Source organism: Panthera uncia, chromosome D2 (genome assembly GCF_023721935.1).
Source record: "Panthera uncia isolate 11264 chromosome D2, Puncia_PCG_1.0, whole genome shotgun sequence".
In the NCBI taxonomy this organism is placed as follows: Eukaryota; Metazoa; Chordata; class Mammalia; order Carnivora; family Felidae; genus Panthera; species Panthera uncia.
The window spans coordinates 4989507-5016871 of record NC_064818.1 but is presented as its reverse complement, the minus strand read 5'-3'; the positions used below and the strand labels follow the sequence as shown (position 1 = coordinate 5016871).

The following is a 27365-nucleotide window of genomic DNA, read 5'->3' as shown; positions in this document are numbered from 1 at the left end:
CGTGATCCAGGACGTTCCCAGTGCTGTGCTCCAGTACATGTCCTTTCTGACTGGACAGTGCATTTAAAGAGCTAGTTATTAGATGTTTTGTGCGTCGCTTGGGTGTTAGTTCTAATAAACACTCTAATTTCACATTCTGGAAGAAGCATTTCTCCTTTCGTATCCTGGTTATAGGGCATACTGTGGAATAGAAAAGGGGACAGGATCTTAGTTGATTGTATGACCCCAGCTCTGAGCAAGACCGCTCTCAAAACAGTGGAGATAGAAAGAAAATATCCTCAAGGCGAGAATTGCATCCTTCAGTATATAAAGGGCCCTTCCCTCCCTCAGGTAGTCACATCCTCTTGGCTTTCTCTTCTTTCTGTCCTCGGTGACTCCAGATACCCTTCAAATGGAATAGCGTCTTCTCAAAATGTTTATTTTAAAAGCCTAAGGAAGTAAAATGTTGAATGAATTCCACGTACTTCGGACTCGCTCTACCGTTTTTGTTACAGGGTTTGTACGTTTAGGAGTACTGTATTCTACTTGAAACTTCAGATGGTGACTCTGAGACCGTAAATTGAATGCTTTCCTGTGACACATTTCATAATCTGTCCCGGCAAACAATTTCCAAGTTCTGCCGAAGCTAATTGCCTTTATAGATCAAATTGTTAAGTCTGAGTTCCAGTTTAATTACGTGGGATGGGAATGTGAGTTTTGTCTACTCCATAAACAGTTTTGTTCTGTTGTGAAATGAATAGATTTGAAATGAAGCATGCCTTTTGGAGATTTTTGGCATTTTGTGTTCCTGCTGTGGTATCACTCACTCTTAGTCATTAAGTTGGATGGCTGTGTTCGCATCCAAAATCTGTCAAAGTAAAAACAGAGATTGAAAATCCGTCTGGAAAATGATGTCATCGAAGGGCTCAGTTGAACATTAAATAGAACCCAAGCATTTTTGGAATTTCAGCTCAGGTTTTCCCTCCTGTGTCTGGTGTCCAGGGGGAGGATTCAGTTGGCGCAGGTGGTCACTGCTGTGTCAGCAGCTGCCTTTGAATCATAAACTCCGAAGGTATTCAGGAGGATTAAGGGATAACGATGTGGTCTGGCCAGCAAAGACAAAAGACGCGGAGACCTCAAGAATGTTTGAGATTCAGAGAAGGAAACCTATATTCACTGTCAGTTGAACAAAAACCTATGCGTGTTTATTGTACTGGGGGAAATGCTGAATGTTAGATTGGAATAATTGGGCACTTGGATACACAAAAATAAAAATGTAAATGACTGCATTTTGTCAGAAGGCAGACGTGAGGTTGGGCGGTGTGGATTGGGGTGGGGGAGAGACTGGAGAGAGGGAGAAGGCAAAGCAGTGAACTGAGGCAAAGTGCCATTTCTTTAAACAGAGGCGATACATCCTCTTCGAGAATATCCAGAACTTTCAACTTATACCCACTTTTTCGAAAGTGAAACAGTTAAAAGCCCACTCAATATTAGAGTTTTTATTAATGATACCAAAATTCCTGAAGAACTAAGCATACCTTCCTGATCTGAAGATGTTCTTGCTTTTGTAAAGAAAGAAGAGTACTTATTTTGTCAAAGTAGTGTTTGGGTAATGAGAAATACATTTTATGTCAGGGCTTAGTATGCATATAAATATTCATAGACACACATTTAAAACTTTTATAAATTATAATGTCCTGGGGCTCCTGGGTGGCTCAGTCGGTTGAGCATCCAGCTTCGGCTCAGGTCGTGATCTCACAGTTCATGAGTTCAAGCCCCACATCAGGTTCTGTGCTGACAGCTCAGAGCCTGGAGCCTGCTTCAGATTCTGTGTCTCCCTCTCTCTGCCCCTTCCCCACTTGACACTCTCTCTCTCTCTGTCTCTCTCTCAAAAATGAATAAATGTTTAAAAAAAAAAACTTAAATTATACTATCTTTCTGTCATGTATTTGACATTTCTGTTTTATTTCATTTAAAAAAAATTCTGCTTGGAATCCACTAAACGGATTTCATGACTTCTTTAATGGATTGCACTGAGGACAGGGCACACAACAGATGCAGGAAAGGCTTTCCTTGGTCCCTTGGACTCCAGGACGATGCAAAGCTGCCAGTAACTCCCGTTCATCATGGTGACAATCGTGTTCTTTTAAGAAGCCACCTCTGGGCCCACTGCACTGCAGAGGATCTTAATTCTGACTCTAAGCCAGCCTATTGGCTTGATACATCTAGGCAAAGTTATTAATTAATGTCCTAAGATAAGCTTACACTGTCCCAGGACTTCTCACCCCAGGGATTTTATACCTGTTCTCTTCATCACTATGGAAGCCGGTAAGAATCCACCTCAGTACCTTGTTAAGGCAAGGATGATTTACGTGTCAAGACGTCCTCAGGATCTGACCATACAGACGTACACACAGACCTGCTTGATAATTCTGTTCCCACCATGTCTACCTTACCCAATGTGGTCGGACCGATTTATAGATCAATCCTTGGGTTCCAGGTACAGTGGGCATCTCAGTGGAGACAGGATCCTTATAGCACCATCAAGGCAGATGGAAATGTAATGCTTCAAGTAGTAAGGACAGAGCATAAGTCCCTGGTAGTTGGAATAGATCATATTACCCTAAGGCAAAGTTCAGGGTGAAGGAGTTTGATAAACAGTGTCACAGGCAAGTGAGGAATGTTTCATCAAGGGCTGTAAGGACCTCGAGGAATGTGCCATGGGACAGCTGCAGAGACGCAAATCCTCAGCCATGAAAGTGGCACAGATTAACAGTCATGGCCTCAGCTATTTGTGTCTTAAAGTGTCTTGGTGAGCTAGGCTGGTGGTGTGGCTTGGGCAGCGAGAGGCAGGTTGTCTCTCCAGAAGTCTGAGTTATATGTATTGATGAAAAAACCACCTTTTCTACCTAAACTTGGGTTTCTTGCAAGGTGTCTGGGTTCTGTGGGGGACCTGTGAGTACTCTAAGAGTGGATTCCTTATTAAATCCTGTCATTCCCCCTCTCAGTGGCATGATGGTTCCTGGGGGCAGGGTGGGGACCTGTTGAACAACATGCTGTGCTGCCTCTCGACCTAGGGGCTATGTCTTGGGTATCTTGGTGGCTCCAGTGCCAAATGCAATGTCTCATTCATAGAAGGCACAGATTAATGATAGTGCTTAAAATTAATGAGTGACCAAATCTCTAACGGGGTCTCTCATGTGGACCCGATGTTCAGGCTTGGTGAAGGAGGATTCTACAGGTTAGTTTGAGCAGGCTTGGGGCCAAATTATTGTTGCCCGAAAAGTGTGAAAAAGTACTGATGATAAATGAGGGATGTTCTTAGTGGAAGGCCAGGCGTGGCACTGAGGTAGAAAAAATTCTATAGTACAGCGACCTATATTCCAGATGTCCAATTGGTTGGGACAGGATGATCGTGGTGTGCGGGAGGGGAGTTGTCAGAAAAATGTTCCGTGAGTCTATTTGTTCTTTTGGTGTTCTGGCTAATTTGTGAGTGGTAGTAGAAGGAAAGGGTAATTTTTCTTTGGAGGCTAGGAAGGAGAGTAAGTAAACGCTGTAACCGTAATGAGGTTAAATGTTATGTAAGAAAAAGCTTCATAACAGGACCTATCCCTTTGATAATTACTGTCCTGTGAGAGGGAGATGTCAATTTACGAAAATCTACATACACTAAGAATATTGTTGTCAGTTGTTGGTAGAGCATTAGTTCTCTGATGAAATCCATGGTGACCGTGGAGTGAGGAGGAGGAGGAGAAAATTCTAGTTTATAGGTGTGCTTGTTGATCATTTCCTCCCCCGCAGTTTTCACCCAAGACCAAACCACCAGAAATCAAGGATAGCAATGTGGAAAGCGTATGTTCCTGTAATGACTAGCTGTCGGTCTTTCTTGTCACCATAGGTAATCCCAGTCCAGACATCTCAAATGGGCACAATTTTACCAAATAGAGAACTCTTGGGCCAAGAAATACTTTTTTACCTATGTAACTAGCATGTCTTCTGACTGATCAAGCTGTTTGGTGATCTTATTTTCCATTATGAGATCTTGTCTTTGAAAAAAAACTGAGGTATCAGGGACAGGGAAGAGTTTATTTTGAGGACGTCACTGATTTAGGATCCAGAAAGGCAGATGCTAGCATTTTTAAGAAAGTTGTTTTTCTACTTGACATCATGCTCTTCCTCTAAGATACAACTATCTTCTGAAAAAAATGAGGCAGGAATCAAGACTCAAGATTTCTCGTGTCCTTGACACACCAATTCTCCAACTGTCATTTTCTATTCAAAGCATTTATTAGATATTCAGGCAAATAAAGGTGGTGCATACTTATTGTAGTGATTTTTCCAATCATTAGCAATTATTCCAGTGGTCTATATTACATGACCCTTAATTGTTAGGACAGCATCAATTAATAGATGTTCCATGTTTTAATAAAGAATGAAGGATAGCTCTTCAATAAACTCAAGTATGAAGCGAAATGATATGATATCTGACTGAAACGATTTAGGTGAGAATTGACTTCAGAATGATATATTGTGTTTTAGTTCGCATGAACTAAGGTTCAGTGACAGATTAGGTGTTAGAGTTGGGGCTGAAAAGAAAATTGGCAGCTGGAACACAGTATATCTAATATCCATAGTAGAGTCTGATGGAAAACTAAAAAGGCGTCCTGTGGACTCACCAGAGAGCAGCACCAAGGCCGTGAAGCACCGTATCGAGTGTCGTCCAGAGCTTTTGCCGATATCAGCACGTACGGGGAGAACTTAAAGTCTGAGTGGACATTTACATATTAATGTTGAATTCTGAGAATCCAGAGACCTACATAGTAACGATCAAAGCTACCCCCCTTCTTTCCGGTAGCCAGGAGAAAACCGGCTTTGCCTAACTCGAAAAGTATTGCCTTTGGTATGACATGTTGTTTACATTTGGACATTTAGCTTACAAGTTGAATGCCTTTTCTGTGAACAATGCTAGCTAGGTAGTGTTCTAAGCAAAACAATGGCTATAATATAAAATCTCCTAAATCCTCTGAGTGGTAGGTAATGGAGGAGGGGTCGAGATAGCAAACAAAAAAGAAAGGTAACTGCCAGTCATGAAGGGTGTGAGAGGTCTTTCTCACAGGGAGCTCGGCTGTGCTGTGCCTTGTAGTTGGGTTCGTCCGCAAGTAGTCACTAAATGCTGGGGCAGAAAGCGAATGGTGGTGGAGGCCCATTTATGATAGTGGTCAGGAAAGGCCTTGTTGAGACTCAATGGCAAGAACAAGACATTGACAGGGACCTTGAGGACGGTGTTCTAGAGAACAAGATGTTGAGAATAACCTTGAGGACGGTGTTCTAGAGAACAAGACGTTGACCGGGACCTTGAGTATAGTGTTCTAGATACCGGCTCTACTGGGTGCAGATCTCTGAGGGTGGGTCCAGTCTGGTGAGTACAAGCTACAGAAAAAAGAAAAACAACAACAACAACAGAGTTTTTGAAACAGAACAAGTGTGGGTAAGACAGAAGGGGTAAGGACAAGAGGGCAGGTAGGAGCTAGAATGCAGAGAACTCTATAGAGACCATAGGAAGTTGTTGATGTCAAACTGTATCCACCAAGAAGCCATTGGGAGTTTTTAAGCAGTAGAGTGATGTCAGCTGACTTGCTACTTGGGCTGTCACTTTGGTTAGAGAAGCACAGACAGAATAGGGTGTGGGGTGCAGTGAGGGCCAGGGGCTGAGGCAGGGAGGTCAGATGGGGGTTGTTACAAAAATCCAGGACATCGTTTTGGCTTGGACTAGGGGGTCAACAGTGGAGACAGCGAGAGGCAGCTGGGATTGGCTGTTGTGTTAGAGGTAGAGGCCTTGCTAAGGTGACGATGGGTGGTTCTAGAAAGCTGGAGATTAAGCAGGGCTCGTCTGGTGAGGAACCTCATTACAAAATCATCCAAGTAAGTACCGGCAAGCCCAGGAAAGAACAGTGAAATAAAGTGGTGTGGCCAGGGGTGTTTGGGGTGGGGGAAGGTTCGGGTGGAGAAGAGAAGGAGGTGAGAAGTGGTGTGGGCAGTAGGGCACCAGGAGTGCTGGGGCCTGGCAGGAGGGAGGGACTGTGGTGGTAGTTGAGAAGTGGACCCCAGAGGTGCGGTGGGGCTGGAGGACAGAGAGGCAGGAGTGACAGGAGGTTGGAACGGGGACACTGAGCAGACTGTATGTGGTCTTGCAGGCCATTTTCAGGAGTGGCTTTTATCCTAATGACCGTGGAAACCTTTAAAGGAATCTGCTGAACTGCTCAGGTCGTTTCTTCTACCTTCTGTACTTTTCTGCAATTGAATTTGAAATAAGCAAATTGCAGAGCTGCAAAGTGACCTTCAAAAAACAATGAAACTGCTGGCATTTGATTGGCATAATTAGAGAGACTCTCAAGAATCAGCCTGCTTGGCCATCTTCCCCCTCAGGCGCGATCGGATGTCTCCAGGGAGCATGGCATCATTGACATTATCTTTTGCAAACTTGCATCGCCTTTGGCCACCGTCCCTGAGGCCTTTCCGTGGATCCTGGGTTTTCCAGGCTGACTCAGCCTGGAAATACACGTGGCACATGCCGGTAAAGGTAAACTAAAATCACTGATAGGAAAATTGTAGGTGTTGGGTGACAAAACCATGTCAGATGACGTCGGGAAGGTCATTAGATAATTTCCACAAATTAGATAAACAGTAGATGTTCCTCTCAAAGTGTCCACTCCCTGGGACGAAAGGATGCAAAATCACGCAAGAGAGAGAGCATGGGGAGCCCGTCCCTGGGGGGCTCACTGGGGACCCTCAGGGGAAGCTACTCAGGGAAGACGGCGTGGTAAGGGAGACAGAAGACGGGGGTCTGGTGCCATGATTTGACTCCTGGATTTGGAACACCACTATGCTGTCTGGTGACTCGGTACCTTCCCACTTGCCGGTTGTGGTTGGGTTTTCTGGGGCTTACATCTGGGGAGCTGTGAGCAATCTCTTTGTTTGCCATTGCAAGGGACTTGGACACATCTGTTCTTTGCAACCTAGGAAACACTGGTTATTGTCCACACCAAATGACCCAGCCACAGGTGGAGAGGGGCAGGTAGAGCGACATGCCTCGTCCTTCCCTCCCATCTCCACCACAGGCCACAGCGGGGCATGGATAGAGAGTCACCTGCACTGAATGCTGCACTGAATGCCTCTTGGTGGTGGTGGGACCTTGGGCCAGTCATTGAAGCCATTTGCTCCCATTCCCTAATGGAAGCCCTCCTGGGGTTATTGTGAAATTGCCCTGAGATGAGGGCCGCAAGTGCGCGTTGCCCTGCATGAGAGATTGAGAGCTGCCTGGGCTGTGTCCTGCACTGTCCCCTCACCTCTCCCTTGGGACCGTAAAGGTGGGGAGGTAGCTGCTGGCAGGATGTCAACTCCAGGACCAGCCAGAGTCAGAGCCGCCAGGAGCAGGGGGGAGCCCAGCGCTGGGATCTGGTCTGGGTTATGCAGGGCTGTGTAACAAACCACCCCAAAGCGTAGCTGTGTAAATAAGAACCATTTTGTTACGTGGATTAGGTTCCTTGGGTTAGGAATTCAGATACTATCGGGATGGCTTGTCTCCGCTCCATGACATGTGGGACTTCAAAGGGGGACAGTCAGGTGCTGAGACTAGACCCAGCTGGGAGTCTCCTACACTCTTGCGTCTCCCTGCAGTGAGGGGACTTGGGGACCAGGTGTGGGTGGCGCTATCAGCCAGATCCCCTGCACATCGCTCCAAGGTGCGGCTCTGGCTTCTCACAGCCTGGTGTGGTTTCTGGGATGGAGACCCCTGAGAACCAGGTGGAAGCTTTCTGAGATAACCTTGGAAGTCATGCGGCCTGGCTTCCACACAGGCTGGTACAGAAGAGCTGCTAAGGCCACCCGGTTTCAAGGGGAGGGAAGTGAGGTTCCAGCTCTTGATGGGAGAATGGCAAAGGCACCACCCAGAGCAACTTGTGGCCTGGAACCTATTCGGTGGCCATCTTGGGGAAATACAACCTGTCCGAGAATTGAAGCATCTCAAGGCTGGAAGATGCCCTGAAGTTCACCCTGAGGCATCCTTGGGCGCTGCCCTCAGTCTCTTCTCCAGTGGCTTGGCCACCGCTCACCCTGTCTCTGCTGATGTGTGCTCCGTACGTGGTGTCCCCTGCCCACTGGGTGGCCCATTCCACCTTGGAGATGCTTAGACCTCTATCCACTTCCTCCTTGTACTGATGTGCCCACTGAGACCCTTGATCTCTTCCCCTTCATTTTCTCTCTCTCTCTCTCTCTGTCTTCTCTCTCTCTTTCTCTCTCTCTCTCTCTCTCTCTCTCTCTCTCTCTCGCGCGCGCGCGCACACACACACACACACACACACACACACACTCCAGAAGGTCACCCGGGGAGGCTGCTTCCTTCTGCTTCACCACAGTTCAGAGGGGATTTGAAGACCACTAGTGTGACTTGAGTCTTTTCTTCTCACAGCCTAGTGTCTCAGCATTACCCGTCCCCCTTCTGCACCCACCCCCGTCTCAGTCCTGTCCTTGCAGTGACTGCTTGGGTTGCTCCATGAAGCAGACACCCTTTGGGCTCCTCTGCAATCCCTCCTTCCCATTTTCCCATGGCTAGGGGTTTGCTTTCACTTGAAGGGTTTTCTTGTCAGCACCATGGGGTGACATTGAGTCATGAAAACCATTTAGAGGAATCCCATTCGTCTTGTTGGGCACTCATTTAAGAACAGACATGTGGCTCAAAGGAGACTCTTGGGGACGGTTGCCAGGGTTCTGGCCCTCCATCCCCAGAAGGAGTTGTGGGATGAGAGGCTGCCCCTCTTGGCTCTGACCCCGTCCCAGTGCCTGGAGCAGTGGACCCGTGTGGTGGGTGCAAACCAGCAAAAGGGAAAGAGCCCTCACTGTGTGGGGCACAAAGCGTCCTTACCGTGTAAGCCATTTACTTGATAAGTATTGAGCGAACACCTAGGTGGTCTTCTAGGTGCAAGGGGGAACAGCAGGGAAAACACAAATTCCTTTGTGGAGCTGACATTCTAGAGGAAAAGGTGGTTCAGAAGAGACTGATATGGTAAACGTGGGGCTGATGCCTTCCGCTTGCCCACAGGCCTACTTTTCACTTTTCCTGGGTCCTTCCGTCTGTCCAGAGGCTGATTTGAATTGGGAGGGCTCCACTGTCTCCTGACTCCCAGCTGACCCCAGCCAACAGGGAGCCCCAGCGGGATACCAAAGGGTAGAGAAGAGAGAGGGCAGTCTCTCTGGGGCTGCCGGTGGATCCTTCTTTATCAGAAGGATTGGTTCCAGCTCTCGGTTTACTTTACCTTCAGCATTCCTTGATGCCCTTGATTCTGTCCGTCAGCCCTCTGCTAACCTTCCTCTCCTGAGATAGCTCCTTCTGAGCCATGCGGCGTGGAGGGGTATCTCAGGCAGAGGACAGAGCCTACGCAGAGGCGCTGAGATGGGCCCGGGTGTTCAAGGTACAGCAAGAAAAGTGGTGTGAATAGAGCAGGCATAGTGCGAGGGAGGGAGGTGGGTGGTGGGGCCAGCGAAGGAAAGGAGCAGAAGCCATTAGTACCTTGCAGCTTCTGTGGGACCCCGTGCACATGGGGGAAGACGGGCTGATTGTGTGTTAACAGCATCGCCTGGCTGCTAGGTAAGAAGGGGGACCAAGGGGTCGGGTAGGAGTGGATATCCCAGTTAGGAGGTGACGGGGCAGGAGAACATGGCGGCTGAAAAAGCACACTGAAGAGTCACTGAGTTCTGGGTGTAATCTGAAGGTGGAGACCGTGGGCGTATTGACAGAGTAGTTGTGGGCCTACAAGACGGAAGAGTCAAACGGGACTCCAAGACGATTGGACAAGTACCAGGAAAGATGCGCTTGTCATCAGTGATGGAGAAAAGTCACGGAGAGGCAGGGCTGGGAGAAGGTCGGGAGCTCTGTCTCATGCATGTGAAGCGTGAGGTCTGTGGGAGACTGTTTCAGTAGCCCTGATGCACCCCATCTCCTAAGGTTCATACCTCTGTGCAGCCCCCTCCTCTTGCATCTGGGGCCTGCTTGAACCCTCTGAGTGTAGCACAAATGATACAGGACCTGTTCCCAGGCTGGGCCTTGGGAAAGCCTGGCACCTTCTGCTTTTGCGCCCTTGGAAGCCAGCCGCCATAGAAGAAAGTGGCTCTCCCCCAGATCACCATGCTGTGGAGGAGACTAGGCATTCCCCCCAGAGAGGCCTGCGTGGGCCAGGGCAGAAGCTGACAGTCAGAGGCGTGCCCCCAGCTAGTGACCGGCTCCCAATGCTCACCACAAGCGTGAGGCCTTAGACCTTGCAGGGATCCAAGCCGACACTGAGGGAAGCCAAAGAATGATCTGGTTCACACACACTATCAAGAGACATCATAAATTGCCATTTCAGGTCCAGAAAACCATAAAAGATTTAGCTCACACATTCTCAACTGGGCACAGTTTTGCACCCCCCCCCCCAGGGTAATTGGCAATGTCTTGTGACATTGTTGGTTGCCACAAAGTTCACTTTTGGGATTTAAAGCAGCTCTGGAATCCAGGGGATAGAGGCGACAGTGGCTGCTAGAGACCCAACAGCTGGCCAGGGCAGCTCCCACCAGCAAAGGATTATCTGCGTCAAGATGGCAGTGTGTTGTCCCTGAGAAAGTCTTACTTTCGCACTTAGGTATGTAGGGTAATACAGTATAAATCACTGTGGCTTTCTGAAAGGAAAGGACAGTCACATGGGGAGGAATGTGCTGTTAAGGAGATAAGTAAAAATGAGCTCAGATGAGCTAAAGTTTCTTCCAGTTTTGGTGCTTTTTGTTTGCATTTTTCTACCTTTTCCAAAATAACAGCGTTTCTGCTACCATTACGTGGTCTCTTGTAAGCTGCGAATACTGTTCTTTTCGGAGAGACTTTGTCCTGCCCGACAGCGGTGACTTATCCTCATACTACTGTTGGGGCTCAAGAACCTTCTCCATGGGGAAGCCTGTGGAGAGTGTGAGGCTGGACAACAGACCGGACCCAAACCCTACCAACGTGGAGTATGGCGTTTGCACCCTGGCTTGTTTGGGGGGGTTTCAAGAGGTTTCAGATTAGGAAGCAAGTGAGAAATATGACAAAGAGGAAGATAAATGGAACATAATATAACATCGCTGTTACTAAGGATAAAAATCTAGGCAATGAAATACACAAAAACATTCAGTTTCTCAGACACACTGGCCACATGTCACTGCTCAGTGGCCGCATGTGGCCAGAGGCTACTGTATTGGACTGTGTGCCTGTAGAATGTTGCACCATAGGAGAAACATTCAGTGGATGGTTACTACTCTGAGATTTTTGTCCTACCCCTCTTTGTATCATCAGTGCCTAGAACCGGGCCTGACTCGGAGGCGCTCAGATATGTTGGTGAGATCGAGGCATTTTTTTTCAAAATCTGCATGTCGTAAAGACCTTTTCTTTCCCAAACAACACTGTCACTGTCGTGACAGTGGAGCGTAGATAGCTTCTTACATGAAGTAAATCAGTTGAAGAATATGCACTCTATAATCCTATTTTTATAACTTGTTACGAGTAAAAAGAAAAAAAAAGGAAAATTAATACGTTAATTTTCTAGATATACGAAAGAAGTTATGGCTGTTCTCACGGTTAGGTACTAACAAAAGGCGGTTGTAAGAGTGGATGGGAGCACCTGGGTGGCTCAGTTGGTTAAGTGTCTGACTCTTGGTCTTGGCTCAGGTGAGGATCTCATGGTTTTGTGAGTTCGAGCCCCACATCCGTCTCTGGGCTGCCAGCACAGAGCCTGCTGGGATTCTGTCTCTCCCTCTCTCTATGCCCCTCCCCCACTGTGCATTAGCACTCTCTCTCTCTCAGAATAAATAAATAAACATTAAAAAAAAGAGTGAATAGGGGCGCCTGGGTGGCGCAGTCGGTTAAGCGTCCAACTTCAGCCAGGTCATGATCTCGCGGTCCGTGAGTTCGAGCCCCGCGTCGGGCTCTGGGCCGATGACTCGGAGCCTGGAGCCTGTTTCCGATGCTGTGTCTCCCTCTCTCTCTGCCCCTCCCCCGTTCATGCTCTGTCTCTCTCTGTCCCAAAAATAAATAAAAAACGTTGAAAAAAAAAAAAAGAGTGAATAGACAGTAGCATTAAGGAACATAGTAGTGAAGTACATAAGGACAAATCAGTCGTTGGCCTGATGGATACCCCATGTAAGCCATGAAATCTGTTTCCTAGGGAGTGCATAAAGTACGTTTTCTTTCCCCAAATATGGCTCCCTTGCTGAGCCACAGAGAGGAGTGTCGCCAGATGGCACAGTGTCATTTTTCTGTTATAGCTCCTGACCCAGCAATATACTTTTTCCCACCTCGCCTTATACAAATTACTTTTGTTCATGGCAGGAGTGATCTTCACCCTGGGAACGGACCTAGTGACTGTGTCCAAATCTGAGCTCTGACACACTGAGTGATGACCCTTTTGCAGCCTTACTTTGCTCTTCATTTGCTGGCTGATGAGCTCCCAGATGCTGGACCAGAATTCAGTCCATAAAATGAAGACATTCCGTTTGACAGGGGCTGAATCTAAATGACCGAAGCAAGGGCGCGAAAGCATGAGGCAGTGCCTTCAGACTCACCCTAAGACCATGTAACCCACAGTGAAAATCAATCTGGTTTCCAAATGAAGATCTTTAGATGCCACAGTAATTTCTACAAAAAAAGCAGGGGGAGGGGAGGGGAGGGTATCATCATAAAAATACTAAAACCCAAACGAGAATGACACAATAAAAAGACCAGTTTAATTAGCAGCTCTGCTGTTTTATTTCATGCTCAGTTGATGGGAGAGAGAATATTTTTTTCAAACTATTAAAATGAATGAATTTAAAGATCGGAATATAATCACCCAGAAAAATGGCATTAACGAAACGGTTTTAAATGCGAGCATGATAAACCTGATTTCTTTGTGATTGTTGTGCTCATTCACTGTTACTCTTAAATCGTGATCGATTCTTGGCTTGGGGAAAATTCCATCAGGGTGAATGCATCCCTGCAGAGCTGACATCTGAAGAGGTTGAGCTGTTTGTGATATTACTCCCTTCTTCATGTTTTTTTTCTATTACTGTTTCTGTTTTGCAGACCCACTATGAGAATGGGGAGTATATCATCAGGCAAGGTGCCAGAGGGGACACGTTCTTTATCATCAGCAAAGGCACGGTAAGCCCTCGAGCACCAAAGGGGGCTGCACGGTGGGGCGGGGCCTGGGGAGCATCAATGACCCCTGGAGGATCGTGTGCACGGGGCGTGAGCTGTTCGAGCTTTTCCATCTTCTGAAACGGATAGAGAAACATTTGAGAAAGGACCTCCCAAAAATGGTGCTGGAGGAAGAGTAAGTAGAACTCTGAAGACCAGAAAATAACCTGTGTTCTATAATTTAATAACCATGATGCTAGATGCCACTGACATGTCTGCATAAATGGGAAGATTCCCATTTAAATTATATAGTTAAACAAGAAACAGACTAAGGTGACTTTAGAAATTCTCAACAGGAAAAAACAAAAACAAAAATGAAAAGTTCCGTCTCATCATTAGAAGCAGTAACATAGCTATGGTAGAACACCAGGGTTTTAAAATCAGATGGTCCAGGGACTCCTGGCTCAGTCAGTTGAGCATCCAACTCCTGATTTCAGCTCAGGTCATGATCCCCAGGTTAGTGAGATCGAGCCCCGTGTTGGCCTCCATGTTGAGCCTGGAGCCTGCTTGAGATTCTCTCCCTCTCTCTCTCTCTCTCTCTCTCTCTCTCTCTCTCTCTGTCTCTCTGTCTCTCTCTCTCTCTCTCTCTCTCTCTCTCTCTCTCTGCCCCTCTCCCCTGTCCATGTTCTCTCTCTCTCAAAAAATAATAATAATAAAATGAAATAAAAATAAAATAAATGGCCCAAGTCTGAATCCCCCTATAAAACTTATCAGTCTCAGTATTCTTAGGCAAGTTGCTTAGCACCCAGAACATCAAGGATATAAATATATTCATGTTTTATTATGTCTTCATAAAGAAATTTTCAATGGATACTTCTTAATATCCATTAAAAGTGATGTTATAAGGGAAAGGATAAACCTATTAAACAGGATCTATTAAAAGTGATAAATTATAGGGGAAAGGATAAATATGGGGTAGACAAAGGATATGAATGAAAAATCATAATTTATGCTTTTATATTAACTTTGAAGCATTAGAAATCTACTTTAACTTGTATTTAAAAACTAAATAATAAATTAAGTGAATTGGAAAATGGCGACTTATGCAGATGTATGCTCTAACACCCTAAAAATACCTTACATTTCCTTTCATCAGTGAAGTCATAACCTTGTAGGTTATAATATATGATATTTATATCTAATGATCTGAACTTATTTTGCTTCATCATAAGGGATCCTTAAGAGGAATTTGTACATACTTAGCGATAGGGAAGGAAATGCCGGTGGAAGGGAATGTGTACAGCAGTTCTCATTTTTCTAATTGTTATTTTGAAATGTAAGTAAGTTTAGGGGTGCCTGACTGGATTCAGTGAGTAGAGCATGTGACTTGATCTTAGAGTGGTGAGTTCGAGCCTCATGTGGGGCATAGAGCTTATTTGAAAAGTAAATTAAAATTTTGTTTATTTATTTTAATGTTTTAATGTTTATTCATTTTTGAGAGACAGAGCATGAGTGGGGGAGGGGCAGAGAGAGAGGGAGACACAGAATCGGAAGCAGGCTCCAGGCTCCAGGCTCCGAGCCGTCAGCACAGAGCCCCACGTGGGGCTCAAATTCATGACGTGAGATGGTGACCTGAGCCAAAGTCGGATGCCCAACCGACTAAGCCGCCCAGGCGCCCCAATTAAAATTTGTAAATGAAGAAGCGATTTCTAAAATGTAAATAAGTCTGTTTCTTCTAATTGAACAAATACGACTGACTCTCGTACTTTATGGCTCATGTGAAAAATGAAAGCAATTTACAGACCCACAGTGAACAGGATACGTGAAAGATTATAAATCTTGCTGGGTCACAGGTTAGATAATCCCCTCTGAAACGATTTTGACTCAAGAATGTGTCCGACTTTACACCAGTGACATGTCACTAAAGCGAAGATGGCACCGGCTGTGTTTGTATCATACCTGTTCTGTTGACGGATCGCAGAAAGCCTGGGACAGACATAGATGTCAGGTGCCAGCATCTTGAGGACATCAAGAAATGACATGTCCGACCACAGTTACAGTGAAAACTGTGTTCTGAATGGCCCAGTGTTAGAGGCTAAGAAACCTTAACATTTTGTGGTTTATGTATAAATTATTGGAGCTTTACCATTTACTGTCTTATTTCTTAACATTTACTAAAGAATCAGGAGAAATTGAAAATCCTCATGGATATAAATGATTCAGTAGGCCACAGGGGGATTTTTTTGTCCCGACAGTCTGGATTTATTTTTTTTTCTTCATCACTTTGCTAATCCTTTGCTCTCATGGGATGATACATTTACCCATTTATGATGAATTTCTGACAGACTTTTGTGATTACCCCATTACTGCAAATTCCTAGCACTACCTAAAGGAACCTGTGGTTTGTAACCAGTTTGAGTTTAAAACAGGTGCATTAGGGGTGCTACTTTATGAGTTTTGTATTATGCATCAACAGAAATAACAAGGAAATGACGCCGCGGGAGCCCATTCCCTTGGCAATATTTCAGAGCACTATGGGGATCCTGGGAGAGAAGTAGAAAGAATATGTTAGACTCTTTTGACACATTCAAGATGTTTTTTAAACCAGCCGTAGATTTTTCCATAACTAGTTTTTCATGTCCTGCGACTTAGCTGCTATGATTTTTAATCACATTAATTATATGATTATTAAGATATGATATTAGTATATTAATTATACTAATTCTTGTATGCGTGTATTGGAATCAGTATATAAAATCCTGAGGGGCAGGCGTTGAACCCGCTTAAGTCCCAGTGGGATGGAACAGGAGAGAAAAGTAACAAGAGCCTTCAAGTAAGCAGGCCAATAGGTTGCAGAATTGAAATTTTCTGAATCTCTATGCTTTGCTTTAGGTATACAGATGTAAACTTGTTTTCTTATGTGTTTAAAAAATTACAAAGGGTAACCCTTGCAAAGATCGTTTCCCTGTTACCCCTGAACTGGCTTTTCCTTAGAGCATGTCATAAGACACCCACAGGCAGCTAGAGTTACAAGTGGATTCCCCCCACTCAAGACATTCATTTAAGTGTAAGGCTTTTTATTTTCCCATGAAGCACTTGCACACAAAGGGAGAAACTCCGAAATACGTGTTTTTCCCCCGTTAAACCTCCACAAACTGATTGTTCTACACCTTGAGCAAAACGCTTATAGTGATGTCTACAGTACTTGTTGCTGCCTCTTCTAGAAGCTGAGTTAGTTCTCTGTATATTCCAGTTGCCTGGAAACATGACGTTCCTTTCCACCCAACCTGAACTATAAGATATCAAAGAATTCACAAAGGAGCAGTGAAAACTATCTTTGCCCAAATTTTGTGCGTATGGCCCTGTAGCTGTGTTACATCAAAAATTGAACTCTCTCCAGAAAGAAGTTGAGCCAAGATTGAACAGGATTGTTAGGCAAAACTTCAGAGTTGCAGTAATGATTCAAATACATTTTGATTTTCTGATTCTGTTCAACATATCTAATATGCTGCTGTTAGAAAAAAATGTGATTCGAAAACTCTTGTCCATTAAATGCCATTTAAAACCAGATGGCTTTGCTTAGAATTAATTGTTTGAGCGTGTTGGGTAAACAGATTGGTTTATCATGATGTTTGATGTTGTTGAATATGGAAATTATGGAAATTTTATTTGTATATGGGTACGTAAGAGTGAAGCATGAGAAGCTCTTCCTTGTAGATCAAGGACAAGATAAAATGAGCATTATCAGCACTTCTGTTCAATATGCAACTGAACGCCACAGTCATTACAATAAGGCAAGAGAACTATTTGGAAGTCATGAGATAGAACAGTAATTATATAGGTAAATCTGGAAGAAACACATTTATATCTCTAGAAGAATTAATGAAATGTGTATGTATGTATATAATGGGACATATATAATGGGATATATATATTCATATAATGGGATAATATGTAAAGTGAGGAAATGAACTTCAGCATTGTGTATTAACATGGGAGAATTGGAGAAATCTCAAATACAATACCGCTCAAAAGAAGCAAGTCGCCGAAGAATACATGTGGTATGCTCGCATTTTTATGAGGTTCAACAACAGGAAAATATCTAGTATTTATGCCTGGAATGAGTTGTGAGGGCACGTAGGCACACACATTATATTACAGACATTAGAAAGGGGATCATGACCATGAGATGCATGGCAGGCATTTTGGGAGAGTGGGTTAGGACACGCAGTGGAGAGAGACTCTAATTTACTCCCATGTTACACAGAAGGTTCAATGATCACATCCTACTCCTAGAAATCCTACATCTTGACCACACTGAATTTAATTCATGGCTCAAAGAGTGCAGGCAAACTTGAAGCTCAGAAAAAACATTCCTACCCTGTACGTGTCCCAAGCTAGCAGATACGTTGCCTAAAGTGCCCTCATTCTCCTTCAGGAGGCATTTTGGTTTGGGAATAACAGGACCAAGTTTTGAGTGCTATGTGAGGAACACTGTTAGAAAGGAGAAATGCTTTGGTGTGGGGACTTCTCGGTTTCTATGGTCTGTTAGTCACACAGGTAGGAGAGTGATGACCTAACCCTTATTCTCCAGCTGGGTCTTTCCCATAAATCTGTAAATTCTAAGCTTCTTTTGGGTTTTTTACAGTAAACATTGCTTTGTTTATATAACCTGAATCTGTACTAAAACGTTTCGTGTTTTAAAATTGTTTTTGATTAAACATGTTGGTTGAGTACACTGATAACTGTTTATTGAAGTCTTCAGTATCAAAGATCAATTTTAGATGTCCCCCTAAAAATCTCTAATTTTTATTTTGATTCTTAATTTTGATTCTTAATTTTTAAAATATGTGTATGGTTTTAAAATAGAGTTTAAGGGCGCCTGGGTGGCCTAGTCGGTTAAGCGTCTGACTCTTGGTTTCGGCTCAGGTCATGATCTCAAGGTTCATGAATTGGAGCCCCACATCGGTCTCTATGCTGACAGTGCGGAGCCCGGTTGGGATTTTCTCTCTCCCTCTTTCTCCACCTCTCCTCCACTCACATTCATTCATTCGTTCATTCATTCTCTCTCTCTCTCTCTCTCAAAATAAATAAATAAACTTAACTAGTTTAAAAAACTCAAATCACTAGACCCCACATATGTCTTTCAGAAAACAAGTTAATACATAGGTAAGTGAAAACATTAAAACACACACTCTTATTTCTCTAGAAGGAAAACAAGTTTCTGCTCTAAATAGCGTTTCATAGCAACAATGAAAGAGCAATAGTAGTGATAAGGGGATATTTATTTTACAACCAAATGCATGAATTTCTGAAACATGAGTAGTAGAAGAAAGGGAGAAAATATGAGGAAAGTCATCAACCTTTTTGAGCACTTACCATTAAGAGGATGCTTTTCACATGAGATTTCCTTATTTAATTCATACATGCACATACCCTCTTTTGAGATAACTCTCCAATTTTTTAGTTGAGGTGATGAGGTAACACGGGTCAGACAGACCAAGTATTACTGTCTTTAAGGCTCCATAAGTTGGGGTGCCTGGGTGGCTCTGTCGGTTAAGCGTCCGACTTCAGCTCAGGTCATGATCTCACGGTTCGTGAGTTCGAGCCCCGCGTCAGGCTCTGTGCTGACAGCTCAGAGCCTGGAGCCCGTTTCAGATTCTGTGTCTCCCTCTCTCTCTGCCCCTCCCCTGTTCATGCTCTGTCTCTCTGTCTCAAAAATAAATAAACGTTAAAAAAAATTTTTTTAAAGGCTCCATAGGTACTCCTTTCCCCTAGCATTGTGGGTCATAAAGTACTTTGTGGTTTAAGGGAAAATAATAAGTAATATAGGCCAAGGTTAGAGAGGCTATCTCTGCATATTTAACTTTCTCTATCCTAACTTATTTTTTTTTAGAATTAAAGATGCAAATGTCCATGCCTGATGTCTGCATATTTAGAATGATTCATTATATGTAAAAAGAAAAAGTGTAGAAATTGCAACTTTAAAGGAAAGCTTTTCTTCTTGTTCTTTGACCTGCTTATCTTTTCACATATATGGATTATGCAGATAGGGTTTTCTTCACACTTATCATATAAGCAGAAAGTGGTCTGTTCAATAGGTGGCCCACTTTTTATGCCTCTGTTCCTGCATTTCAGTAACATTTTTGTAAAGATATTTCAAAATCCACTGAAATCTTTCCATGCCTTGCATAAACCTGGCATTTCAAATTTTTAATCTTTTTGTTGTTGTTGTTAACCACAAGACAAATGTACAATTATATAATGTATCTTTATATCTAATTTTGAACTAATGATCTTTTAGTATATTACACCTTCGTTCATGCCTTTTTTTTTAATAGTCAGGACTGAAAGATAATTTTGTTGCGTTGCCTATTGTACAGTTGAGAAAACCGAGGTTCAGAAATAAAACAATGGATTCATGTCTGTCAAAGTTTGGTCTATGGAACATTTGCATCTAAGACACCTATATTAATCTTTTGAAATGCAGATTTCCAAGTCCCAATAGATTAGAACCTCAAGAATGACAGTCAAGTAGACCTTATTTTATTTTTCTCTTCCAAGCTTTTACTTAAATTCCAGTTAGTTAACATACAGTGTGATGTTAGTTTTGCATGTAGAATTTAGTGATTCATCACTTGCAGAAAACACACAGTGCTTATCACGGCAGGTGCCCTCCTTAATCTCCATCACCCATTTAACCCATCTCCCCACACTCCTCCCCTCCATTAACCCTCAGTTTGTTCTCTATAGTTAAGAGTTTGCTTTATGGCTTCCCCCTCTCGCCCCCCATCCCATGTTCACCTGTTTTGTTTCTTAAATTTCACACATGAGTGAAATCATAAGGTATTTGACTTATTTCACTTAGCATAATATTCTCTAGTTTCATCCATGTCATTATAAATGGCAAAATTTCATTGTTTTTAATGGCTAATATTCCTGTGTGTGTGTGTGTGTGTGCGTGTGTGTGTGTGTGTGTGTGTGTGTATACACACCATATCTTCTTTATCCATTCATCAGTCAATGGACACTTGGTCTCTCCGCATAGTTTCACTATTGTTGATAGTGATGCTATAATCATTAAGGTGCATGTGCCCCTTTGAATCTGTAGTTTTGCATCCTTCAGGGAAATACCTAGTAGTGTAATTTCTGGATCACAGGGTAGTTCCATTGATAACTTTTTGAGGAGCCTCCATACTGTCTTCCAGAGTGGCTGCACCAGTTTGCATTCCCACCAAGAGTGCACATGGGTTCCCCCTTTCTCCACATCCTTGCCAACACCTGTTGTTTCTTGTGTTGTTGATTTTAGCCATTCTGACAGGTGTGAGGTGGTAACTCATTGGAGTTTTGATTTCTATTTCCCTGATGATCAGTGATGTTGAACATCTTTTCATGTGTTTGTTGGCCATCCGGATGTCTTCTTTGAAAAAACATCTATTAGTGTCTTCTGCCCATTTTTTAACTGGATTATTTGGTTTTTGGATGTTGAGTTTGATAAGTTCTTTATAGATTTTGGGTACTAACAGTTTATCAGGTCATTTGCAAAAATTGTCTCCCATTCCATAGGCTGCCTTTTAGTTTTGTTGATTATTTCCTTCACCGTGAAGAATGTTTTTATCTCGATGTAGTACCAACAGTTCATTTTTGCTTTTGTTTCCTTTGTCTTAGGAGACATATCTAATAAGTTCAGTAGCCTTTATTTTAAGTAAAGCCCCCTACCACAAAGTTTGAGAATCAATGCGGTAGTGTATTTCTATTCACATCTATAAAAGCCTTATCAGCATGCAAATGAGCATCTCTGTGATATAGGTTGGTTTAAGAGGGTTAAAAACTACATCCCCATGGTTTTGATACAGTGTGGAAAAGTAATCAAATGCATCAGTGGAGAATAATAATTGAATTCCCTCCACCTTGCACATACATTCTTACTTACAAAAGTCCTGTTCTTTGTCATCTAATCTCTAAACTCAGAAACCCAAAGCATAGTATTTTTAAATGTGCTTAAGTGTCTAGCATTGTTTTAAGAAACTAATTTTTTCTGGGACATCTGGGTGGCTCAGTTGCTTAAATGTCCAACTGTTGAATTTGGCTCAGGTCATGATCTCCGGGTGCATGAGTTTAAGCCCCATGTTGAGCTCTGCATTGACAGCCTGGAACCTCCTTGGGATCCTCTGTCTTCCTTTCTCCCTGCTCCTCCCCCACTTGCTCTCTTTCTCAAAAATAAATAAACTTAAAACCCTACTGATTAAAACAAATGAATTTTTTCTACCACCTTACATTTTCCAGGTAGGTGAGTTTTAACTATTTAACCATTCTAGGTGAAACATAGCCAGTTTTATGAATATTAGTAGAACCTGGGCGGGGGGAGTGAATTAAGTTACAGCTTCCTACATTTAGGTCTTCATTCATGCAACAAAAACATTATTATTTTCCTTCTGTGGACACAAGTCCTTAGGGGCCAAGATATCTTGTTTGGGCAATAAAGCTTTTCCGTTCAAACAACTTACAGCTCTTGGGCACCTGGGTAGCTCAGTTGGTTGAGTGTCTGACTCTATTTCAGCTCAGGTCATGGTCGCAGGGTTGTGGGATTGAGCCTTGGGTAGTGGTCCACACTGAGCATGGAGTCTGCTTAAGACGCTCTCTTGTGGGTCACCTGGTTGGCTCAGTAGGTTAAGCGATGGACTCTTGGTTTTGACTCCGGTTATGATCTCAGAGTTTGTGAAACTGAGCCCGTGTTGGACTCTGTACTGTCAGTGCAGAGCCTGCTTGGGATTTTCCGTCTCTCTATGCTCCTCCCCTGCTCTCTCACTCTCTCTCAAATAAACATTTAAAAAAATTCTGCTCCTCTTCCCTACTCATGAGCACTTTCTCTCTAAAATAAAAATCAAAAAAATAGAAAAAAACTTACAGCTCTTTATTAGGTGAAAACTGAATTTTATTCGTTTTAAAAACTGAAATCCTACTGAACAAAGCATGTGGACCTTAAGGACTGTCTTGGGTTAGGGACCTCTAAAAAGGCTTCATTAACCTGTGAGTGGAAGAGACAAGCGTGTCTTCGTGGAATGGGGACGTGCATGAGAGGTGTGTAGAAAGATGTTTACTGCAGCAAAAACAATATAAACGTCCACCTGTAAGGAAATGGATGAGTAAACAGAGAATGGAAAAAGGCCCTGAAACATGAAAATGAATGGACTAGATTCATATCTAAGAGCACGGAACAAGTAATAAAACAATGTTAAGGGGAAAAAAATGTAAGTTGCATACTTACATTTATCTTAGAGTAAGATACATACTGTATTATGCTATGCATATTTTTTAAAAACCCAAACACATAAACACATTACAAAAGGTTGGAGGAAGGCTCACTTAATTTTTCATAGTGCTTGCCTCACAGGAGGTAGGAAACAAGAACAGGAATGAGAATTAAGTGAAATTCAGATTTCTGGATAATTTATTGCTTCCTGAAAACAGCTCGAAACAGCCTAACAGTATTTGATGGGCATTTCTTGTGATGTGCATGGACATTTGTGATATTGTGTTGGTCCTTTTCGTGGTAATGTATGCGTTTTCTTTAAAAGTGGAAACAAGTGGAATTAACATCATTGGTTAGTGTTCATTTGATCAATCCGTGTGTGCAGTGGATATAGACTTTTATTGTTTCCCTTTGCAGGTAAATGTCACTCGGGAAGACTCACCAAGTGAAGACCCGGTCTTTCTTAGAACTTTAGGGAAAGGAGACTGGTTTGGAGAGAAGGCCTTGCAAGGGTGAGTAGATCACATCGGACACGGTTTTGGTTTGAGCATGACATAAATTCCTGTCTTAAATATTGAGGTCCTAGCAAAAGAGGCCCTTTAATTAGTGTTTATCCTAATACCAGACACAGAGGCTTAATAATCGTTTTTATTTATTTCCATGTGGACTTGTAATGCATTTACATAGGCTTTAAGATAAATGGATTAGCTTCTGTAATATAACGTTTTTATAGTAATGGAAAAATTTCCTAGCTTTGTACTCAGTAACCACAATCTCTGTAAAGACTCTAAAAGGGAGGGAAAAGTCTCTGCTAAGTTTACTTTGTGGAGTAGTTTTGCTCAGAATCCTAGGAAGGTGATTGGTTGAGAATTTGGAAATCCCTGAGCCGACGGTACAAACCAAGGATCAGAAGGCGGTGGAGACTGGCTGGGATTCACGTCTGGGTAGTAGTTGTCCTCCCGGTGGCGGAGATAATGCACATGAACATTAACCATGGATGGACCCAGAGACGTATATTGCAAGGTCCCGGAAATTCTACTTGTAAAGCCTCGAGAAGCAAGCACTTGGGATTTCTTCCCATATACTATGGAAGAAAAACCCAGTTGATTTTGGACTACACATTTTACAGAATGCATGACAAATTTGGCAGATATATTTGGGTATTCTCTTCTTGTTTTCCAATAAACAACACATCTGAATTATCAGTATATATAGATGAGACTTTTCAAAACTCAGTGCAGGGTGTGTGTGTGTGTGTGTGTGTGTGTGTGTGTGTGTGTGTACACATACATACTTGAATCAGAAATAACCAATAAACTTTTATTTTGGTATCAAATTCCAGGTGCAGGAGCGTCTGCTAGAGAGGAACCGCAGTAGGCTATAATTCGTTCCCAAAATATTTGGAACACTGAGTTTTGCTTCCATTTCAAATTATGCCTTCTTTTAAAAATTACATTAGAAGCATTTTGTTTAAGATTGTTATGAAGAAATAACTCAGGGAGTTTTAATTTTTAAGCCACAAGCACAGAGCAACTTTTCTTTTTCTTTTCCTACCCTTTCACAGCTATAGACATGAAACGGATCTGATAAGTCCTCCTAAGTACACCACATTAGCTAATGAACATTCAGAACCAAATAGAACTAAATGCATTTGACTTTCTTTTTTTCTTTTCTTGTATGCGGTTCATTTGATCCTTATCTGATGAGCATGTACTTCCTGTTCGCTTTTTTCCAACAGCAAAGTCGGAAGAAATACCACATTCACTATACACGCACAAAAGAATGCGATAGGCACTAGCTTTTCAGTATAACGGGCAGAGACAGCATTGGTACATGAATGTTTCTTTCCCTTGATTATCTGTAGAGGATGCTAGAGAATAATGCCACCTGATTCCTTTGGTCCAAGATTAAATGCCTGTGTGAAAAACGTCGTTTCCAACAGAGCCAAAGAAACAGAAACGTTTTCAATCGCCTCTGATTGAGATCACAAGTGCGACACCAGACAATAAAATATAACTGGAAATTGACAGATTTCCTCTTGTTAGCTTATTGCCACTGAATTTTGGTGCCAATTAAAGAAAGCTTCGGTGGTGGTAACCCCTTCCTAGAATGTGTCTTAAGAAGTGACCCTGAAAAAAAAATTAAAAAGTGACCCTGAAGATACAGTTTATGGAAAAGTTACCAAATTTTCTCTGAGGTCAACATTTAGTGGTATTCCGTCTAGACTGAATTCATTCTAGCATATGGCTATTCACGTGAACTTTTTGGTGCCAAATTCTCTTTTGTCCGTATTCAGTCCTCCGTATACTGTCTCGTCACCCCCGCTGTCACCCTACACCCCCTCTCTCCCCCAGCAATTTCTTTCTTTCTTGTGCCCTTTGCTCTTACTTTCTCGCTACTCAGCCCGACTTTCTCAGCCTCCTCTAAGTGCCCTCTTACATGTCAGGGGTTTGCTACAAGCATCAGAGTATGCTCTTTCTTTTCTGTCTGGTCTTTTCTGTCGCTTCTCAGCCATAGGTTTACTCTGCGGACCACCCCTTCCTTTTTCAAATTCCCCTTCCTTTGGACCCTTGTCACTGTTAGCACTTCTTAGAATTTCTCATGTGATTTCCATTCATCAATGTTTTGTTCTCACTTCTCTTTATTACATACATCTTATGGCTGCGTGTGGCCTTGATGGAAAGAAGTCCATATGCTTACATTCTGGTTTGGGCTCAGTATCTGGTACTTTTCAGATATTCAACATGCATTTACTGAATGAATGAATGAACGAATGAACGAACGAACAAACAAACAAATGAGCCTCTCTCTAATGATGCCTAATCAGGTAATCGCTTCTTGCGATCGGTCACTTTCTCTGCTTGGATCTGTTTGGCAGTGGGGAAAGGGTTATGAACTCACTTGTCTACAAGGGTTGCAGGCTGGTAATGTAAATGAGCAAAGTGAGGTAGGTAAGTAGAAGCCCTTACGTCAAGAGTACAGCAGTTACTGAACACTAGCTCATTGCTACAGTTTTTTAAGCAGAAAAAAACTTAGGTTTTGGGAAAACAAATATGAAATGTGATTTTGTAACTTGATTAAAAAAAAAAGCTCTGCAAGCAAAAAACAAAGCAAAACAACAACAACAGCAAAACACTTCTGCAAACGATTTGACCTGTGAGCTGCCATTTTGTGATTTCTATCTATCTAAATTCAGTAAAGGAAGCCTATTAGGTTAACCCTTCTTATTTCCTTATTTTTTTTAATGTTTTGGTGTCCCATGGGTGTAACCTGTTTTTCACCCTGAGTATCTATGTTTCGTTTTGATCTTTTCTTTGAGTTTCAATGTTGCACACAAGAAACTCTAACCATTCACAAATCACATTGATTTGTTTTACTTGTTTCCCTCTAAAAACTGTAAAATTTTATGTTATTTTGAGATAGAAAGTCTTCTGGGCACTGTGTATCCTTTTGAGTAATAGCTATGCTTCTTGGCAAATCATATCATTTTTATATTTGGAAGAAAGATTACATAGTCAGCGATCTCTGTGTGTCCATAACAGCTTTTCAGATCATTGTTTTCACTCATGTAAAATTTATACGTACTGGGAATTGTTGCTTTATTTTCTCAAGGATGTCCAGCAGACCATTAAAATACTGGTAATTTTGACATGAATTTTTGACCATTATTTTTAAATTTTAGTGTGCCTAATATGAGTACTGGGCGAGCCCATGGTAGATAATTGAATGACAAAGCTGCGATGTGACCTTGGCCCCCTGACTCCAGAACTTAGCTTTGGAGTTCTGCCTCTAGAAGTAACAAGCTCCATTTCCTTGTTCTCTGGAGACAGTCGAGTCATAGATATGATACAATCTATATCATCAACATCCATTAACCCCATTAACCAATAGCATCTCGTTACCGGAAGTATTGAAGTCATGGATGGCTTTCACTTTTGTTGGTTGACGTGAAGCAAATTATTCTGTATTCTTTGGCTCAGTCGCTATTTTTTTTTTTTTTTTTTTTTTTTTTTTTTTTTGGCCACGAGAATAGTTTTTCCACACCAGAGAGAGGGCAAAATGTTGTACTCTTGACAGAAGTGCTCTTTCCTTATGTACATGAAAACTACACTTGTGTTTAAGAGAGATTACTGCAGGTGCAGTCCCGTAACTCATGAGTCAGTCCATCCCACTCCGACTCACTGTGGCTTCAAGCTCTACACCTGACTCGAAACCACGCAGAATCCACACAGGCATCGGATGGTGTCATATTCTAAGCCACACCCACACTTTGCATCAGAGGTGATAGGAAAAAAACCTAAGACTCAGTGGAACCTGACAGATGGGGCTGAGCTCCCATTGCCCCTTGCCCCCTGCCCCCTGACATTTGAGTCTTCAGCGTGGCACGTGGGTAAGCGTTCAAGCTCAGAAATCAGTCGACATGGGTTAGGGTCCACTTGTCACTGACAGATCATGAGACCCTCAGAGGTTCTCCTGGAATCAGAAATGGAGGTGGTGATTATACCTGACTCTTTTTTTGGTCGTTGAGAGGAATAATCAAGGGGATTGTTATAAAGCATTTGAATGAGTGCCTAGAATTTAAATTACGCTCAAAGAAAGTTAGCTGTTGTCATCAGTGCTGCCACCATCTTGTTTTCACTGTCATTAGCAATAGCCTCAGCGCGGTGATCCCTGTCCCCGTCGTCATTCCAAGAAGGCTCTGTTACTTCTTGGCCAGAGTTTAGAATGCTTGGTATAATTGGCATAGCATTACATGTGGGGTCAACCACTCACCGATTATATAACTCTGAGCAAGCCAGTTAACCTCTCTGGGTCTCTGGTTCTGAATTTGTAAACTGAGACCATTGAACTAGATGATCTCTAGCTTTCCTTAGGTCACAGCCTCTGCTTCCCTTGGAATTTTGCCTCTTTACAGCTGGAACAGACCACTGGATGCCAAATGCAGCCCTGTGCCACCCT

General features: G+C 42.9%; 1 protein-coding gene across 3 annotated transcripts in view; it reads left to right on the top strand.

Moving 5' to 3' along the window:
* Positions 1-27365, top strand: part of PRKG1 (protein kinase cGMP-dependent 1) — a 1263577-nt gene that overhangs the window by 1026437 nt on the left and 209775 nt on the right. For all 3 annotated transcript variants that reach the window (XM_049646038.1, XM_049646037.1, XM_049646039.1), the window contains exons 6-7: positions 13100-13177; positions 22824-22918. In XM_049646038.1, coding sequence (XP_049501995.1) covers positions 13100-13177; positions 22824-22918 — 173 coding nt within the window. The remainder of the gene's footprint in view (positions 1-13099; positions 13178-22823; positions 22919-27365) is intronic.